Genomic DNA, 19,280 nt, shown 5'->3' on the forward strand with positions numbered 1-19,280 from the left:
CATGTGATTACACACACACAAAACACAGGCACGTGATTTATTTATCACAGTACCTCCATTTGTCAAATAATAATTAAAAGGCAATAACACAGCTTGTTTGTTATAAAGGGCTCCTGAAGATTTTCTCCTGCAGTAAACCAGTAAGAAAAGGGCAATTATTCTGAAGTATTACACTATTACACGTTTTGGGTTGTTAGCTTTGAAATGAACTCACTATCTGGAACTCTTTACAGCCAATCAAATGCTCCATTTCTTTGCACATTTCACAAGTTCAGCCCTTCCTTCCTAGTAAAATGTCTTTTCACAGGCGTGATTGTCTTTGTTAAGGCAAGAATAAACAGATGACAACTGTAACACAGAGGAGACATGTCTGAAATGGTTATACAGAGCAAACCCGAATCCAAATTGCCTGACAGAAGGTGCTCTCAGAAACATAAAGGGGGAAAGGTTTTTGTGCACTGTCAGGGACAAGTCCTGGAAAGCCATGGCAGAGAGAGGCTGTGTTTGTCCAAAACCATCTCAGCAAGTGACATTTGAGCTTCCACACCCAGACAGATGTGACCTGCATCCCCCCTGTGTGCCCATCCTGGGCAGGGGCTGCAGATGCAGGATGGAGCTGCAGCGCTGTTGCCAGCTCATGTATGGAGCTGTAGGAGGATGTTCAGAAGCAACTCTAATTAATGAGCATTAAAAAAGTGAAGGCGTGTTTCGGTATCCTTTCAACCTGGAGCTGATGCTGACTGGTGAGGAATAGGATTGCTGTGCTTGCAGTTCATTTGAAGAAGGCACCTTGAAACCAGTGCAGAAGATGCAAATGAAAGTGCAAGGAAGGAAAAGAAACCAGAAGGCCAAGAGACAGGCAAGTGAACAGAGCAGATGGATTTAGCAGACTCGGTATGCTTTTGTTGTCTGCATTATGTGTGGAAATCTATATTCTAACTGTCACTGCAGCAGAGCATATTGTAATGAAGCAGAACTGCTGAGGTGTCAGCATCACAGGTGCTGGCTTTTGAAGACAATCAAAACAGAAAGCAGAACTCTGAAAAAACTCACACCGAGGAGTGCAAAGAAAATGCTGGGCGATGTTTTGAAGTAAACACAGCTTCTCTGCTTATCACTGCTCTCTGGGTGCTGGAGGGCAAATAAACAGTGTGAATCTTGCTGAAGTGGGCTGAAAAGCAAAGGCTGGCAGCAGGCGGGTGCTGGGTGTGTGTGCCCCTAACCCAGGGCTGGGGGAAGGGTTCTCCACGTGTTTTGGGGAACTGCAGCCAGAGGATCCCTCCCCTGGGTGTTCTGGGAGGGTTTGGCCAACATGTGAGAAAGGGAGGGGAGAGTTTGAAAACAACCCAGCCAGCGTTAAGGGAGGAAGAGAGCTGGGAAGTGACCTGCTCGCCTCTCTCCCAGCAGTTTGCTCCAGGTGGGAGGGCAGGAAGGAATCCCAGCAGTTCCTGCGTGGCAAGGCACGGCGTGGCACAGCGAAGCTCCCAGTGCAGGTAACCTGGGCTGCATGCGGATACACTGCAGCTTGCATGGGAGCTGGGCACTGGTCAGGAATTGGGGTTGGTTTTAGTCTTTTTTTTCCCTTTTTTTTTTTTTTTTTTTTCTTTTTCCTTGACTTTGAGCCGTAGATGGGAAAGGGGGAGTGAGATTCTGCCCTCTTGTTTTTATGGAGATTGAGTGCTGTTCATACGGCCAGGGAGGGAAGTAGGAAGGAGCAAGCTGCTCCCTACAGCCTGCAGATTAACGTGAGATGAACCATGTCTCTTTACCATGCAAGTTTTGAGGCAAAAAAGGCAAAATGATGATATATTTGAGTAGTCTGCTTGTTACAACAGGAGGACACCAGTAATCTTGCAAGCACATCAGTCCTTCTTCAGGTCTTAGTGTTTTAGAAATCAGAAGGTTTGTACTGTCAAATCCAGACAAGGTTTTCAGTGGTTGATAGTCAGGCTGCTAATAGAAACGTGCAGCAGAAGAAAGGAAAAACATGCCGTTTCCTTGTCTGGAGGTGTGCTGGTTGGTTCAGGAGCTTTCCTCTTCTTCTGATTGAATCAGACAGCTTTTGGGCCCTAAATTTCACCATAAAATCCTCCAGTAATTTTACAGAAGGCTTTAGAACAGGTAGTAGCAAAGGGGCAGGATGCACTGAGGTGTTATTTTGTGGCATCTTCTCTTGTGCAGGTTCCTGTTACTGTATCACCGCTCCTTCTGTCATCTCTCCTGGCTGCAGAATCATTCAGCTCCTCTGCTGTCTTGCTGCAGGGAAGCTGAATTCCACAGTCTTTGTTAATGGATAGATTCTGTTTTCCACATCTCAGTGATGACACTGTAGCGTCACATGCCAGGCAGCCAAGGTGCAAAGAGTAATTAGGAATTATTGTTTGATTGATAAGCGAAACAACATCCTTTGAGGCTGCCCCTTATATGAAGAAAGGCTTATGTGAGCACGCTAAGCTGTCCTGCCTGTAACATGGCTGGAACCCAGAGCTATCACAAACAAGAAAGATTTTCTTTCCATCGTGTCTGGTGGGGGGAAGTGTTTATCACTAAAAACACAGCAATCACGGCTCACAGTCCTTTAAGAGATCACTGTTGTTTTGGTTCTTAAACTTCCTTCTGATGATTCATGCCGAGCAGGGCCAATAAGTGAACTCAGCAGCTCTTACACAAGGGGAAGTTTGGCTGCGGTTCAGACCGATCTGGGGTAGAAATACATTGGAATAATATGTAAAAAAAAACCCAGAAACAACAAAAGTCAGGCTGTAACGTTGTAATTCCCTCGCTGGCAGCTGAGGAACCCTGCAGTGCTCAAGCACTGAGGCAGAACGGCTGCTCAGGGCACCAAACATTGCTGGGCTCTCAGCAGGAGCAAACTGTAAGGGAAGAACAACGGCTCACAGAGCTTTGAGGAGGGGCTGAGTGAAGGCAGAGCACTTGACAATAAAACAGGCTGTCACCTGTAATCAGGTGCCTGGCCTTAGGCGCTGCGTATAGAATAAACAGGGTTAGTGCACACTGATTTGAAGCAGAAAATCTGGGAGGCAGTGAATGGGTACACATGGGTTGGTTACGGACGCATGGGTTGGTTACGGACGCATGGGTTGGTTACGGACGCATGGGTTGGTTACGGACGCATGGGCTGTTTAGGGGCACATGGGCTGGTTAGGGGCACATGGGTTGGTTATGGACACATGGGTTGGTTATGGACACATGGGTTGGTTATGGACACATGGGCTGGTTATCAACACATGGGTTGGTTATCAACGTGGAGGAACGTGTGTGAGCAGCTTTCCTCACAGACCCCACAAAAAGCCGCCTGCTTTGGGGCAGTCGTGGTGTGTTCATGAGCACCTGTGACACCCACACAGCTTAGGAGGGCCAGAGGGGTGCTGTGTGAAGCGAACAGGGCCCGACCCTTCCCTGTCCCCAGTTGGCAACGCAGAAACGCTGCACACCCCCATCCCCCTTCCCGCCGACACGGCCGCCATGTTTCCTTCCCCCCCCGCCGTCCCTTTCCTTTCCCGCAGGCCGATGCCCCGCCCACCCTCCTCTCCCTCCGCTCTCCGATTGGCTGCTAAGGCGGGCGGGATTCAGCCAATCGTTGGCTCCGCTTTGCGCCGTGTCGCTGGGGGGAAGAAAACAAAAACAAGCAGAGACGCAGCGCGGGCTGGGGGCGGGGCCGGGCCGAGCCCAGTGCAATCGAACCGGCCGAGCTGCCGCTCGTAACGGTCCCACCTCGGCGGCAGGGGCTCGGCAGGCTGCCCGTAGGCTGCCTACAGGCTGCCCGTAGGGTATCTGAGGGTACCCGGGGCCGAGCTGAGCCGCGGTGTGGAGCGGCTCCCCGGACCCATCGCTGAGGTAACCCCCTGAGGGGGCGCTGCGCGTTGTGGTGGCGCTGGGCCTGAGGCGCGGGGCGGGCCCAGAGTGGTGCCAAAGGCGGCAGCGGGTGTGAGAGAGAGAAGGGAGGGAGGTGCCGAGCGGCTCCGTGTGGTGTAATGCAGTGAGATAGAGCAGGGAGTGAGCCGCACCGTGATAAAATGGACGGGTTGGAATTAGAGCGGGGCTGGGAGGAGGCATCGCTTAGGGGGAGGTTCTTCACTAGGAGAGTGGTTGGGCCCTGGAACAGGCTGCACAGGGAGGTTGTGGATGCCCCGTCCTTGGAGGTGTTCAAGGCCAGGTTGGACGGGGCCCTGGGCAACCTGATATATAAAGGTGTATGTTTGGTGGCCCTGCCAGGCAGGGGGGTTGGAACTACATGATCCTTGAGGTCCCTTCCAACCCGGCTCATTCTGTGATTGTGGGGCTGAGCAGGGCTCCCGGTCGGCATAGCAACGGGGATGGTGGAACTCGGTTATTCCACGTCCTAGTTACACACAAAGCGGGGTGCTGCGTCCCCGCGGCACGGCATATGGGGGCTGTGCTGGCTGTTAGGCTGCCAGATGTGGAGGATTTCAGTTAGGGCTCCATGAGGAAAAAGCGCCTCCGCCTCCTTGTTATTAATGGTGAATGCCTTCCTCTTGATTGTCGTTTAATGCAGGCTTTGTGTTTTGTCTGCTTTTTGCAAGAGGTGGACCAACAGATGGAACATTCCACTAGGAAGGACAAAACTGTTCTTACAAGGTAATTTGCTCCGGTTAGACTGAAGTCTGCACGAGGAGGCCTGCAACCAGCAGTAACTGGCAACGTTGGGAGCTCCTGAATGATCAATTGAGGTAAGGCTGGAGCATATTTACTTAATAAAAGCTGTGGGCTGGGGAGGACTTCTTAGTCCATTAAGTTGTTGAGATAGATGTTGAGAAATAAGCAGATCGTGAAAGCTCAGTGCTGTGCCCTAAAACGGTTACTTTGTTTTCAACGGTCTGTGATGAATCATGGGCAGTTAATAGTTCTGTGGTAGGAAAGTGGGCACAAGAGGGAAAAACAAGGGAAGAAAAGCGGAAGGGAGGGATGTCGTTTGGTGTCACAATCTGACAGCTCAACTGTGAGCAGTTTTCAGGGCAGGAAAAGGTGAGAAACTGAAAGAAGTGCCACTTCTTTCTGGTGAGATGGACACATATGATGATATTTGCAGTGCTACAGGATGATTAGTGAAAACCTTGCTGCTAAAAAGGTGTGTGGGGAGTCATGAGGCTGCTCTGATTTTGTGTATGTAAAGGTGGTGGTGAGCTTTGTCATAATTACCTGTGGTCATTTGGTAAAAGGCTGACAATAGCAGGACACGGGGAAATGGTTTTAAGTTAAAAGAGGGAAGATTTAGGTTGGATGTTAGGGGGAAGTTCTTCACTAGGAGAGCGGTTAGGCCCTGGAACAGGCTGCCCAGGGAGGTTGTGGATGCCCCGTCCTTGGAGGTGTTCAAGACCAGGTTGGATGGGGCCCTGGGCAACCTGATCTAGTAAAGGTGTACGTTTGGCGGCCCTGCCAGGCAGGGGGGTTGGAACTACATGATCCTTGAGGTTCCTTCCAACCCAGGTCACTCTGTGATTCTGTGTCATACTGTGAAATATAAAAGCTGTGTTCCCGAAGGGAGGAATTAAAAATGTCTTGTTTTCTAAAGGTTTGTCTGAACTCGATGAAGTGGGATCGTTTTATCGCTATAGTTCAACCTGCAGACTGTTTGTCTTATGGATGCAATTATAACATTAATGTTGTGTGCTTATATAGATAACTGCTCTGCAGAAGTGAACAGTCTTGAGTTGATAGAGGTGAATTATCAACTTAAGAAAGTAACATATGGAAGGTTTTTATCCTGAACGTAATGGCTTTTATCCTGGTTCCACCTTTATAAGCAGCCGAACCTACAAGTGCTAAGACATCAAGGCTTAAATAGACGTGTTTAAAGGTGGTGCTTTCTCATGTTACATCCTTTACCTTCCCAGGAATTTTTCAGTGGATACAGGGAGTTAGTTATAACTTTAAAAACTTTTGGGTGGGTGAAGCCTTTGTAGCTCTTTATTCCTTCAGGATTCAGTCTAGTGCTTTTCTTCACGCTGAGCTTCTCCATTTTTGTTCAGGCCTTGAAGGGAAAACGTTACGACTACATTTCATTGCCTGTTCTGTTCAGCAGCTATGGAGATAGAAAAGCAGCATGTTTACGTTAGCACAGTAGGTAAGTTATGCATTCAGTATTAGTTTTACCTACAATTGCTTATCTAACCTGAGCTGTTTTCTGTTGTAAATTGCATTTCATGTTAATATTTTAAATAGTAATAATATACGTCTTCATCACATGTTTACAGAGTTGTTATTTCATCTGTGTATCACAGTATCCTGCTTGATTATATCCATAGTATAGTATAGGTTAAGATGGTGTGTGACATGGCTGAAGTTGCTTCATTCTTCCTATGAACTCCACTATGGTAGGTTGCTTTTCAGCATTTTAGAATAACATTTGGGTAGTAGAGGAGAAGCTGTGAGATATTTAAACTGATCTAATTTGGTCAAATGGAACTCATGGGTAGAGAAGTACTTGCTGAATGTTAAAATCATAGAATTACCCAGGTTGGAAAAGACCTTGAAGATCATCAAGTCCAACCACAGCCTGACCAGTACCCTAACTCTAACAACCCTACACTAAATCATATCCCTGAGTACTTTCTGGTACTTCTTGCTGCGCAGCACCACAGGTTTTAACTGTCTGCTGGGCTTTCTAGCAGGTTAACAAGAACAATATGGATAACTTTTTAATACATGGCAAGTAACGCCTTAAAATGTACAGGACATGTTCTTGCTTGTATGTCTGTGCATAGGTGATATGATGCAAAAGTGAAAAGTTGAAAACATGCACATAGTTTTATGTATATATTTTATACACACACACACACACATATATATATGTATATATGATTTCAAAATTAGTGTAAGATTAATCCGTTTTCTCCAGAGTAATAAGGTAACTAATAGTGGGGGGTAGTAGGTCACAGCGTTGGGGAGAAAGAGGCTGCAGCTCCAAGTTGTAGATATTGAATAATAAATGTAATACAATGTGCAATTTTAAAGTCACGTAGGCTGTGAAGCGTTTCATTTGGTCTCAAACCTGAGAAGAGGAGGGTTTGTGGAGACTGTGCTGCAGCCTTCCTTTTCTCCTTAGGAGTCAGAGCAAGGAGTGACTTGCGTTGGTTAATTGGTGACCATTTCCTTTGAACACTGAGGGAGAATTCAGTGATCAGCGGAGCGTGCTGTCTAAACTGGAGAAATGAATGGGAGGCTGGGCTGGGTTTAGAGCTCTAGTTTGGTTATCTGAGATGGGCTGGTTCTGAGCAAGGCTCTCTGGGGAATTAACGGAAGGAATCCTGTTCTCTTCAGCTTGGCTTTTTTGCCCTGTGCTGGCTTTATGCAAACCTTGCATTGTAGTATTAAAATATTAGACAAAAGGCTTGTTGTGGGAACATTTTTCTGTACAGGGTGAGTGGTTTTTCTCTTAGCTGGCTGCAAGCTTAAAGGGAATACTTTTGTAGGAGTATTGAGTGGAAAGATGAGGCTTATACAGGAGTGAGTGCATTACTGCTCAGCCACGCATCCGTGTTCTCCAGTACCTAATGGTGGTTCTTTGATCATGAAGGAGGCAGTTGCGTCACGCTGCCATCATTTTGTAGTGTAGTATCCCCTTTGATATGGGTAAACACTTTGAGGATGGAAATGTTTTATTAGTGTACTTTGCTTTCAAAACCCATTTTCATAAACCTGTTTTGAAATGAAAAAATACAATTCTGGAGCTATCGTCAAATGGTCATTTTTAATTAGAATGTATTGGAATGGTAAAGTAATATATTACAGCTACACTGAAATCGTAGTTTAAAATATTCTCCATATTCTGGGCTTATGGTTGTGAACCTTTCTGTGAAGCAGGTTTGGCACAGCTGGAAAAGCAGCTCCTGTGTGTAACATCAGTGTGCATCCTTGAGCTGGGGCTGTGAGTTATATCTGTGAGTCTCCTGATCACAGTAAAAGGAGGCTGCATAGCAGAGCTTAGGTTGTCGCCTTTGTGTGGGTCCTTAGCAGGACATGGGGAAATGGTTTTAAGTTAAAAGAGGGAAGATTTAGGTTGGATGTTAGGGGGAAGTTCTTCACTAGGAGAGTGGTTCAGCCCTTGAACAGGCTGCCCAGGGAGGTTGTGGATGCCCCGTCCTTGGAGGTGTTCAAGACCAGGTTGGACGGGGCCCTGGGCAACCTGATGTAGTAAATGTGTATGTTTGGTGGCCCTGCCAGGCAGGGGGTTGGAACTACATGATCCTTAAGGTCCCTTCCAACCCGGCTCATTCTGTGATTCTGTGTGTCTTCTAATTCGCAAGGACTCACAGAGTGGAATGTAAAACAGGTCCTCAATTGCTTTTCTTTATTATTATTTATTTTTCATCTTCATGAGTTGAGGAAGATGAAGAAATTACAAAGACTTTGGCACTTAAAACATCTGCTGATCCACAGAGTTTGTGTGGGAAGATTCTTTGTGAAATAAGACCGCATATAAAATTTGGATCTGACTTCACAAAGGAGTGACATTATTGTGCTTCTCATTGTCCTGAAACATTTATGGGTGTTGTGAGGGAATTTTTCATTACACAGAGGGTGTTTTAATAGGAGGCAGAGCTACTTAGTTACCTGTTACCTATGACTGCAGTGAGGAATAAACCATGGTGACTTAGAAACAGGCTTGACTTAGCAGACAATAAGGAACAGTCCCTGGGGAAGTGAGATCATGTTGTTTCAGAATATGTTATTTATTCTGAGTCTTTGTTTTCAAACTCTCCAAGTTTTATATAAAACAGTTTTTTTTTTTTTCCTTGTTTTTTTTTTTTTCTTTCTTAACTTCAAGTAGAGAAATTAAAGCAATCTCATACACGTGTTCTTGTGTGTCTAAGTCATTGATTTTCCAGATGGTGAGCTGTGCTTGAAATTCCTCGAATGAGAGGAACGTTGGTTGGTGATTTAGGAAGTTAATTAACAAGTCCCTTTGCTGACTATTCAGTGTCACTGAGTTGTTAGAAAATTCACTGCATTGACAGTTGTTTTCTTTCAAAACAAGAACTGAGTGGGTGGAGCGATAACCAGTCCCATGGATCTTATGCACTGTGGAATTCTGATAAATTGTTTAACAAGGGTGGAGTCTTCTGTGGTTTACCTGTTTATAAATGGTTTATTCGTTTGATTTCTAGCTACTAACATAAGCTCTGTTTAGATTGTGGGTAGTATGTGCTAGGGGGATAAGGAACTCCTTATTACTGTGATGTGTAGACACATCTAAATAAAACATCACCATGTATCTGCTGGAAATAAGATATACAACTATATATACAACTATATAATCTTGTAATCCATTTTAAATGCGGCGTGTTGTGGTATTTCAACATAAAACAGTTCAAAACAATGACAGATTTTTCACTTTGTCTTTTTAAGAAGTCGAGAATCTGAGCGATGCTCTGTTTTCCGGTGATGAAGAAAATGGTGGGTCTGAGGAACGAAAGACTGAAATCAATGGCAATTGGATTCCTGCAACTTCAATTACTGAAGCCAAAATAAATGCTAAAGCAAAGAGGCGGTTGAGGAAGAATTCTTCTAGAGATTCTGGTAGAGGAGACTCTGTTAGTGAGAATGGTGAGACGCAGAAGGCTGGGCTGGTCGTACCAACAAGCCCAAAGGGGAAAGTCCTGGACAGGCGCTCCCGATCTGGGAAAGGAAGAGGTCTACCAAAGAAAGGTTGGTGTAGTTTGGTGATGAGAGCATTGTAATAAAGATTCTGTCCAGAATGTAATGGTGGTGTTTTTATTGAGAACTGTATTTGCAACCCACAGTGTTTGTACGGGCATTTGGTTCTTTGTTACGTAGTGACAATAGGAGCTAATAGGAATCTTACCAGGGGAAAATTGTGTGTATTGTTAAGTAACTTCAGACTTTTAAGTGTCTTTTATTAGTAAATTGAATACATGGGCCTGAACTGTTGTGGTCATGTGGTTCACAGAACTGTTACTAACATAAACCGAAGGCTTGACTATATTTAAAAGTGCAGTAACTATATTAAAAAGTTCAGTAATTCTTGTGCACTTCTGTGCACGCCGCTTCTAATACCATAGTGGAAAGTGATGAAGAGAAAGCTGCTGAACGTGTCATACAGATTCTCTTGCCATTTTCTGCATATGTTGCTGGAGTCAGTGGCCACAGGCACAGCTGTGTGTGAGTGAGTGTTGGGTTGACTTCAAGTCTTGTTTGTGAACTGTCTGTCCTTTCTTAGTTGCTCACTGTTCTCTATTTTGCCAGGTGGAGCAGGTGGTAAAGGAGTCTGGGGAACACCAGGTCAAGTGTATGATGTGGAAGAAGTAGATATTAAGGATCCTAATTATGATGATGACCAGGTAGGCCAACAGACTTCTTTGCTCAGTGCTTGTTTTGATTTTATATTAATTAAAATTACTGTGATGCTCATATTAATAAATGTTTCACCTCACAGGTTAAATGGGTGTTTGACCGGCTCTATTAAGTACTTGTTTTTTTTTTGTTTAAGAATGGATTACTGTCTTAAAGATGACTGGTGTAGAAGTGCTGCGGTAGATAGCATTCATAGGTCTTACACCCAAGCCCTCCTTCTGTACTTGACTAGTGCCATGGTTTTGTATAGACTAGACACTAGACAGTGTGTTTTTCCCAGGCGTGTTCTTTCCTTGCTGGTTCTCATGGAGCTGAGTGTTGCAGTGCTGCTCTGAGTTGCAAGCAGGCACCATGTTAAAGTGCAGCACAGATTGCAGCTGGGAGTTTATCTGTTACCTTTTAAGGATTTCTCTCTTCTTTGTATCCCTAACACTGTGGATATAATATCATCTTGGTACAAACAGTTAAAGGTACCATGAAGCTGAGGACCTGGATTTTCTGTTTATTTACATGTATTTAGGATATGTTATGGAAGATTCTACCTTACAGCTATATTATCAACAACAACAAAAAGAAAGCAGCGTTTCCTAAATAAATTTGTCAGATTAAAACCCTGAGATTACAGACATGGATTACTGATATCTCTGCAACAGATGCATTTGTGAGACCATAAATAAAGTTTGTGTAACAACAGCAGAGTGATGGTGGTGTCTTTTGAGCTGCAGCTTTTATTTGTAGCCATAGCTGCTGACATGATGCTCTGTGGGTATGTCAGAACCTTCTTTCAGAATCACTTCTTCCACCAGTTCATCACAGATTAGCAGAGGTAGCTATTGAAAATGAAGTTGGTGATTGCATAAAATAAGTTTGTATGAAAACTGAGAATTGCATTAAACTCCTGCCTGCTTAGCTTTTCTAAGATTGTAAATGAAGCGATATGATAGAAGAGTAGGCCTTTGAGCTTCTGCTGTAATTCTTGATCCTAGAATATTTCTTTTCTGTAAGTATTTGCTGGAAATTTCTTTGAGACTGCAGCAATCTCTAATATTACTCCAAACGTTCTGTAGTCTATGAGGAAATAAATCATAGTGGGGAGTCCTGGCCATGCTAGAACTCTTCAGGACCAGTTGCTGTGTAATGTTTTCCTGTTAGGGAATAATTTGGCTTAAGGGTGTTCTGGAAGTGCTTTGCTGTGTCTGGCAGATCTATGCATGCTGTCACTTGTCTGATCATGAAGGTCCTCCAGGGAAGAGGGAAAACAAGCAGGCGTGCTGGTAGGGACAGGAACATTGGTTGTAGGGAGGGTTGCTAAAAGTTATATCTTGTGGAACTGATGACTCTGCTGGGCTGGGATAGGAGTTTCTATCACCCTCCCTTGAGTACCAGGGTACTTGATTCTGTGTTCACATGGTGTCAGAAGAATGCTAGGAGTATTTACTGTCATTTAGCAGTAAGCTCAATTAACACTAAACTCAAAATACAAGAAGTATGACATTTAGCTGGCCTTGTGCACACTTCAACCATAGAGACATAATCTGATATTTTCTGGTGGAATACTGACTATGAGGACTAAAGCATTAGAGATGTAGATTGTTTTGACTCTGTTAGCACTTGTTTACAAAAGTCTTTATGTTTTTGTTTCCTTTTGAAATAGGAGAATTGTGTCTATGAAACAGTAGTTTTACCTCTGGATGAAAGAGCATTTGAAAAAACTTTAACACCGATCATACAGGAATATTTTGAACATGGAGATACTAACGAGGTTTCGGTATGTCATGTGCCTTTACACTTAATTTAGGGGGCAAGCTTATAGTCTTATAGTGCACAAGTGAGTCCCAGGTGCTTGTAAATGAGTGTGTGCCAGAAATGTGCATAGGAATACCAAAGCAGTTATATTCATTACATGGGTAGAAGCATGTATTGTGTAAATATTTGTTAATAACATACATTTCTATAGTATTAAAATGGTGAGATCTTAATCTGTTTTGTTTTACAAATTTTATTTTAGGAGATGCTGAAGGATTTAAACCTCGGTGAAATGAAATACAGTGTGCCAGTGCTGGCTGTTTCCTTGGCGTTAGAGGGGAAGGCTAGTCACAGGGAGATGACATCTAAGCTTATCTCTGACCTTTGTGGGACAGTAGTAAGCAAAACTGATGTGGAAAAATCATTTGACAGACTGCTTAAAGATCTACCTGAATTGGTGTTGGATTCTCCCAGGGCACCACAGGTAGGTTGGCAGATTTTTATGTTGGTTGTCAAAAGTTTTTCCTTTTAAATTGTGCCTAAAATTAATCACGCAAAATGAAGTAAGACTGTATATGGAAAAACAGCTATGGAGAATCTTCCTGTTTGTAGTCCCTGTATCCAGTTTCCCAGGCTGTGCTTTTACTTTGAGATAAAAATATATAAAATCAGAAAACCAAGCATATTGTATTTGTCTGCTTAAAACTGTTTTCAGATTCAACTTCTACTTAAAAGTGCTTCTGTTTTGTTTTAGTTGGTGGGCCAGTTTATTGCTAGGGCTGTTGGAGATGGGATTTTGAGCAATACTTACATAGATGGCTACAAAGGCACTGTGGATTGCATCCAAGCTCGGTAAGTTTCTTGCTGTCCACAGCTATGGTTTTCTATTTCAAATGCCTAAGAAAATCAGGAATTTGGGACTTGGGGTACAAATCATTTGGTTCTCTGAGTTCAATTCTGAGTTAAGAGATCAGAAATGCACAGTCTGCAATAACAACAAAACCCAGATTTACTCAGGTCAGCTAAGAAACACTTGAAGCGCCTTAAAAACATATTGATACCTTTTAGGTCAGTTTGTTGGGTTTGTTGTCCCACTTAATTTTGAATGGGGAGCCTGAGCTGAAACAAGAAGTGCTTATAAAAGGTTTTGTCTTTAGAAAAGGCTTTAATGGGACTAATGAGTAACAGCGTCAGGGCAGCTGTTGTGAAATACACAAGGGATTAAGTGCTTTGCTTCATAAAAGTTTCAGGTTTGTGCAGTGTGTTTTCCTAGACTGTGGCACTTTATTCATCAATACACGTTTTCAGTTTCAGGGTGAGATGTTTGAAGGAAGGTCTGAGAGAAGAGAAATTGTAATAACCAGTCAGGGGCTTTTATTGTTTGTTCTCCCATAAGTGTTTCAGACTTCAATAATGAGGTGCTGAACTCTTATTAAAAAAGCTCTATTGTTACAATTAAAGCTGAAGGCTTCTAGGAAGAAGGGCAGTGCTCAGCTGCCTCACTTGGGGGTTCACACTGAGAAAGCTGTTAGTCTGTTATTCCAGTTTCTCCTGTGGTATGGAGGATCTTAGCCTGTGTGTTGCACACCTGGGATGTTTTGCTGCCACTGCAATTTCACTGCAAAACAAATGGCCAGTCTTTGCTGCTTGTTAAATCTCAGTGAATAGTTTTTTCACTAACATTAATATGAGGATTGGGAGATAACCGGTCCTTCTTGCTGGATAGTGCCTAACTGGATCTGACATTTCTTCTTTTTCTCACCTACTCTAGTTTTCTTATCTCTTTGCAGTTACGTATTTGCCTTCTGAAGTGCTGTTTTGCCTTGAACTCTAAAGGCTAACAGTTCTTTAGATAGCAAATTTATTTCAGTACAAAAGCCACTCTTGAGCATGGAAGCAACTCACACCTCTTGTTTTGAGATGCACCTGCCAAGCTGCATTTTTGGAGCAGACTGGATACAATTCATCTCTGGAAAAGAAACTGTTCTTTCCTTTGAATTGATGATTCCGACCTACTGCCATTGCAGGATTGTTCCCTGTCCTTAGTGCAGTATAACCAAGAGCGTGAGGGTGGTGTGACCTCTTCCCAGTCAGGATCACTTTGACTGAAGAAAAGCAATAGATATGGTGGGGTTGTTGTGGATGTTCCAGGTGTCTTTTAATGAAGTTTCCTAACTTCCTAAAACACTGTTTTTACTTTCTAGAGCTGCGCTGGACCGAGCTACCGTGTTGCTGAGCGTGACAAAGGGTGGAAAGCGCATAGACAATGTGTGGGGCTCGGGAGGTGGCCAGCAGTCTGTGAAACACCTTGTTAAAGAGGTAGCTGACTTCTACAAGTCTCTTCTCTGCAGAGTATGCTCCTCGTTTAAGCTTATCTTGGTTGGGATGGAGCAGAGAAACGCACATATCCACATATCCTGCAGCTAAATGATGTCTGGTGTTGCTTTTTTTTTTTTTAAATATTCATATTTCAGTTTACTTTATACAAAGTAGGTTATGAAAATTGATGTGGATCATTTTGTGGATGGAGGTGGATATCCCTAGTGATCAGTGGAGGGAACATACTGGCTCATATGCTGCATTGCAAGTGTACACCTGTTCTTGCTTTAAGCTAAACTTCAAGCATTTAACTTGTAGAGAGTTTATAGTACAAAATGGTGAAGTAATATTAGAGATGAAATGAAATTAGTCTTAGTCACTGATGCCAGAAAATAAAGCACAGCAGTAACTTGAAAATAAAAGTCAGGAAGGACTGTGAAAACTTAAAAGATTTGTGCTACGAAGTAGGCAGAAGGTTTAAAATACATAGTCACATTATATTCTCTTGAGCTGTGAGTGTAGCAGATGATAAAGAGTTCAGGCAAGAAAGTTTTAGTGCTAGCACATCTGTGTTACGTTACAGAAAGATGTATCTGGCTTACAGTATGTTTGAGGGTCCTGCTTATATCTCAATTTAATTCCATTTACTAGAACTCTAGCTGCAGGTTTGAGGAGCTGGCTTGATACTAGATTGATCACCAGTCAGCAGAACAGTTGGCAGCTTTTAAATCTTGTATCTAACTAGTGATGGGTTTTCTGTTTGTTTTAAAATGCAATAGATTGATATGCTGCTGAAAGAATATTTGCTTTCTGGAGACCTGCTGGAAGCTGAACGTTGCCTTCAGGATCTGGAAGTACCCCATTTTCACCATGAACTTGTATATGAAGTAAGGAGAAATGAGTCCCTTTAATGACTGCTGGGTTTTGTTTTGATGTGGGTATGCATTTAGCTGGAACTTGAAGCTCAGTTTCAAGTTTTGATGTTATTTAAGTAACTGAATTACTTCACGTAAAGTTAATGGTTTATGTGCTCACTGTGTGTATGTTGTGTAATAAATAAGCTGCTGGTCCCTCTGGGAAGATCCAAAATCATTTTGTTTGCTGGGTAATTAGATGTGTTCAGACTATTACTGATACCTGAAAAAGAAGAGCTTAGCTTATTTTCTGCTAAGGAATACCAGCAAAAGCCCTAGGTTGTATTGGAGTTTATTTCCTTTTAATTACGTGTTACAACAGATTTCAGACATCTGGGCATACTAATGGGTGTTGCCTGTTTTTGTTAAGATATAGCTTCCTTTGCAGGCTGGAATTGTTCCATGTAGTATCTCTGTAGAAGGCTGAGATAACTCAGAACCAGACTATACAAGAAATATCTTTGCTGTATCTAGTAGGCAGTTTTGGTTTGTACTTGAAATAGTTGGATACAAAATTAATTGCCATCTGTGCTGCAGGAACCGTGCAGATCCAGTTATGTATCCCTCCAACTAGGCAGTGTTCTTTACTCTGCCCAGTCCTTCTTCTTTTCTCATACCTTTCAGCTTTATGCCAATAACTTTTTATCAGGCTTTGCTTTCCTTTCAAATAACAATATTCTGGAATTGGAACTGCTTGTAGCAAATGGACTTGTCTCCCCAGAAATACATTCACTCTTTTTTTGCACTTTGATACACAACCTGCACTCAAACCACTGTTTTCCTTTAATTAAAAGCCTTGCATGGTTTGTTTTAGGCAATTGTGATGGTTTTGGAGTCTACTGGAGAAAAGACCTTTAAAATGATGCTGGATTTGCTGAAATCTCTCTCGAGGTCTTCTGTCATTACTATGGACCAAATGAAAAGAGTAAGTATGGCAGTGAAAGAATGCTGAGTAAGATCTTCAAGTAGCTTCTATCTTTTAAGTACTGGTTGTAATTTATTGCATCTCTCCTTGAGATCTGTGGCCTGCCCTCTATCTACAGGGCAGAGCAATTAATCCTTCTTCCTTGTGTTACTGGCAGCTGGGCTGTCGTATGCATTCTGTACTGCCTGGATTTCTGACTTTAAGAAGCTAAAATGCTCAGCCAGTGTATTCATATAGATGTGTTGTTGTGCAACACCAGCTCTTGGAACTGGCTGGTATTAGTAGCAAAGCAAGGTATAATTTGCAGGTGTTTTGCTTTCAGTTGATTGAAACCGCTTAAAGAATACATGAAACTGCATTCAAAAAGCCATCATCTGAGTGCAAAAAGATGGTTAAAAAATTGTAATTTTAGAACAACCAAATAATTATTTGCTTTCTTAAACTACAGGGCTACGAACGAGTTTACTGTGAAATACCAGATATTAACCTGGATGTGCCACACTCCTATTCTGTGCTCGAGCGGTTTGTGGAGGAATGTTTTCAGGCTGGAATCATCTCCAAACCACTGAGAGACCTTTGTCCTTCCAGGTACTTGTTTTATTACAGAGGTGCTGGAGCTCAGTTTGGAAGCAGGATCTTATAACCTGGGTGTGACGGGTTGGTACAGAGACCAGGGGAGATGGAGGAACAAAAAGAACAGGGTTGATACATATGTGAGGGAAGGAAGCTGCTGTTGGAATCCCTGGCAGCGTGTCTGACTGCTGCAGCACATGAAGGCCTGCATCTCTTCTCAGTTTTGCTCACTTGGCAGAGATCAGCGCAGTGCTGAGATGGAAGATCCAGGAGTTTTAATGATGCAGACAAACCTGGAGGGGGAAAAAAAAAACATGTTTTAAAACATTGTAAACTGAATTAATAAGAGTTCTGGGATTAGACACCAATTCTCATAGTTTTTGTCAAAAAGCAACCAGGCATTTCTGTGGCAAAAGCTCTACATACACTAAAAAAGGCAACCATGAGATACATCCAGTATTGTAGAGTTTTCTGCTTTATTATTGCTTAACTGTAGCTCCTCAGTATTCTGTATTATTGGTCAGAATACAGCCTTTCAGTTTGATGTGTAAATGTCGATGCTAAAACTATCCATGATATTCTGCACCAGAAATGCTGTCTGTTCGATATCTTCCAGTTTGAATCTCGACATCAGCTTGCACTGAGGGTTCGGTAGGGCCGAAAGTCATTGCTGCGACAAAAGCTTCATTATACTTCAGCTCTCAGGAATATACACAGAGGAGTTTTGAGCTTGCGTTTCAGTCTGGGGTAGAAAAATGTCATTTGTAGGGTTTCAAGCGAGCAGCTTTTGGAAGCACAAATGGTAACGTTCAGTGTTAAAGGGACAGGAGAAATCTGAAGAGCTTCTTAAGAATAATATAGTGTAGGATTTTGATGCTTTGGTTTACTCTCACACACCTCACATTTAACTCCTGAGACCAAGAGAAGATTCTTCCCACTGACAGAAGTGATGCTACCACAGACTTGCTGATAATAGACTTTGTGTTGTTTTCCAGGGGCAGGAAGCGCTTTGTGAGTGAAGGAGATGGAGGCCGGCTGAAACTAGAAAGCTACTGAATGTCGGAACCAACTGCTGAAGCCTTAGAAGTTGAAAGGGAAAGAGACAAAAGAGAGGCATCTATATAGATATATACAGACACACAGGCCTGTTTGGTCCGTGTGCCTGTATATACGTATATGCATGTATTGTATACCAAATTTCTACGAGTTGCTTAGCACAGTTGCTATATTTTTAAGAGCACGTGTTTTGGGTACAGATCAGTTGGTTTTTTTTTGTTTTTTTTTTTTTTAAGAGTTTTATAGATTTCAGAAAGAAAAGTTCTTTCTTTGGGCATCCAAACAGACCAACTGGCCGCTCCGTTGTGGCGGTGCCTTCAGATAAGCTACCTTTTATAAGTGCCATAAGTGATCATTCCATGTTTGCATCCACGTCTGACTGCCGCTGTTTCTTTCAAGGACAGTGTTTTCAATGGGAAATAAATCCCTGATCTGTACAGAGCTTTCTAGCAGGGGCTCAGGTTGAGCTGCTCTCATCCCCTCAGATGCTGCTGATGAAATACTGTGCGTTGGGAGGGAAAATAGCTGTTTCTTTGTCTTAAAGAGCCCAAGAAGAGCGCGCTGGCTCATTGGCCAAATTCACCTGTTCCACTGGTCACTTTTAGATGTTCCAGCCAGCACGTACCAAACCGCTCCTTTTTTTCTATGTAACTGGAAAAGTGAAAAATTCTGGTAAAAAAAAAAAAAAAAAGCATATTAAAAATATTTTTTTGTGAAGCTGGCCTTCCTGTCGTTTGCTTTTACACTCTTCCAGTGTCTGAAGCACGAGCACTGTGCAGCACTTGGTACCGACACAGAATCACAGAGTGACCCGGGTTGGAAGGGACCTCAAGGATTCCAACCCCCTGCCTGGCAGGGCCACCAAACATACACCTTTATAGATCAGGTTGCCCTTCGGTGTTACAAGAGCAGTAATAGATGACAGACAAGGTGTGGCTCACAAGGTGTGAGTGCAGCTGCCGGCTCCACACTCGCTCACCCAACGTTCATGCCGTTCCTAATAGCACACAGGGCCGTGCCCGCTGCTCGCCTCTCCCTGCCGTCCCCCCGCTCCCTGCCGTACCTGTTACTTATGGCCGCGGTTGGGAGCCCGCAGTGCCGTCGTGCGGCCGCGCCGCCTCCATGGCCTCCATCGCTGCGCGCTGCAGCTGCTCCAGCTTCTCCAGAGACACCGACTTGAGGGGCAGCACTTTGGGCTTGCACAGCACCATGCCGGCCGTGTCCTCCGCCGCCAGCTGCCCTGCGGAGCACACACACACCGCACACATCAGCCGGCTGCAGGCATTGCCCGTGGCCCCGTCCCACCCCCGGCCGGACCTTGTTTGGGCAGCACCTCCCGGATCGTTCCCTTCCCCTCCGGCATGATGGCGCCGTCTGACCGCACACGCATG

The 19,280-nt window shown here is 43.6% G+C and overlaps 2 protein-coding genes across 10 annotated transcripts; one reads left to right on the forward strand and one right to left on the reverse strand.

Moving 5' to 3' along the window:
- Positions 1 to 1,337: 1,337 nt before the first annotated feature.
- PDCD4 (programmed cell death 4) lies at positions 1,338 to 18,606 on the forward strand. 6 transcript variants are annotated; one of them, XM_015867377.3, is made up of 13 exons: positions 1,338 to 1,493; positions 4,538 to 4,712; positions 6,012 to 6,106; positions 9,391 to 9,690; positions 10,249 to 10,343; positions 12,011 to 12,124; positions 12,365 to 12,586; positions 12,857 to 12,954; positions 14,307 to 14,421; positions 15,201 to 15,308; positions 16,150 to 16,260; positions 16,709 to 16,848; positions 17,829 to 18,606. In XM_015867377.3, exons 3-13 carry the CDS (start codon positions 6,067 to 6,069, stop codon positions 17,887 to 17,889), a joined length of 1,404 nt encoding a protein of 467 aa, XP_015722863.1. In that variant the 5' UTR covers positions 1,338 to 1,493; positions 4,538 to 4,712; positions 6,012 to 6,066; the 3' UTR covers positions 17,890 to 18,606. The 6 variants fall into 6 exon arrangements, with proteins under 6 accessions (XP_015722863.1, XP_015722864.1, XP_015722861.1 ...); XM_015867378.3 differs by having other exon boundaries at positions 4,566 to 4,712; XM_015867375.3 differs by lacking the exon at positions 1,338 to 1,493 and adding an exon at positions 3,670 to 3,858.
- On the reverse strand, positions 16,836 to 19,265 carry BBIP1 (BBSome interacting protein 1). Of its 4 annotated transcripts, none has more exons than XR_014948746.1 (4): positions 19,207 to 19,265; positions 18,953 to 19,129; positions 18,473 to 18,558; positions 16,836 to 17,126 (listed from the first exon to the last, which is right to left on the reverse strand). XR_014948746.1 is itself a non-coding variant. In XM_015867379.3 (3 exons), exons 1-2 carry the CDS (start codon positions 19,250 to 19,252, stop codon positions 18,960 to 18,962), a joined length of 216 nt encoding a protein of 71 aa, XP_015722865.2. In that variant the 5' UTR covers positions 19,253 to 19,265; the 3' UTR covers positions 16,836 to 17,126; positions 18,953 to 18,959. The 4 variants fall into 4 exon arrangements, 2 of the variants coding, with proteins under 2 accessions (XP_015722865.2, XP_085410839.1); XR_014948745.1 differs by having other exon boundaries at positions 16,836 to 17,575; positions 17,731 to 18,558; XM_015867379.3 differs by lacking the exon at positions 18,473 to 18,558.
- Between the last annotated feature and the right edge of the window lie 15 nt (positions 19,266 to 19,280).

The sequence above is a fragment of the Coturnix japonica genome, chromosome 8 (assembly GCF_054131305.1).
Source record: "Coturnix japonica strain WE chromosome 8, WE-NBRP24, whole genome shotgun sequence".
Lineage (NCBI taxonomy): Eukaryota > Metazoa > Chordata > Aves > Galliformes > Phasianidae > Coturnix > Coturnix japonica.

Coding starts and splice junctions, on each gene's coding strand:
- BBIP1 (XM_015867379.3), bottom strand. CDS start 19,252: ATGCCGGAGGGGAAGGGAACGATCCGGGAGGTGCTGCCCAAACAAG. Junction 19,130..19,206: donor GGAGGTGCTGCCCAAACAAG/GTCCGGCCGGGG, acceptor TGTGCTCCGCAG/GGCAGCTGGCGGCGGAGGAC.
- PDCD4 (XM_015867377.3), top strand. CDS start 6,067: ATGGAGATAGAAAAGCAGCATGTTTACGTTAGCACAGTAG. Junction 12,125..12,364: donor GAGATACTAACGAGGTTTCG/GTATGTCATGTG, acceptor ATTTTATTTTAG/GAGATGCTGAAGGATTTAAA. Junction 14,422..15,200: donor TGAAACACCTTGTTAAAGAG/GTAGCTGACTTC, acceptor AAAATGCAATAG/ATTGATATGCTGCTGAAAGA.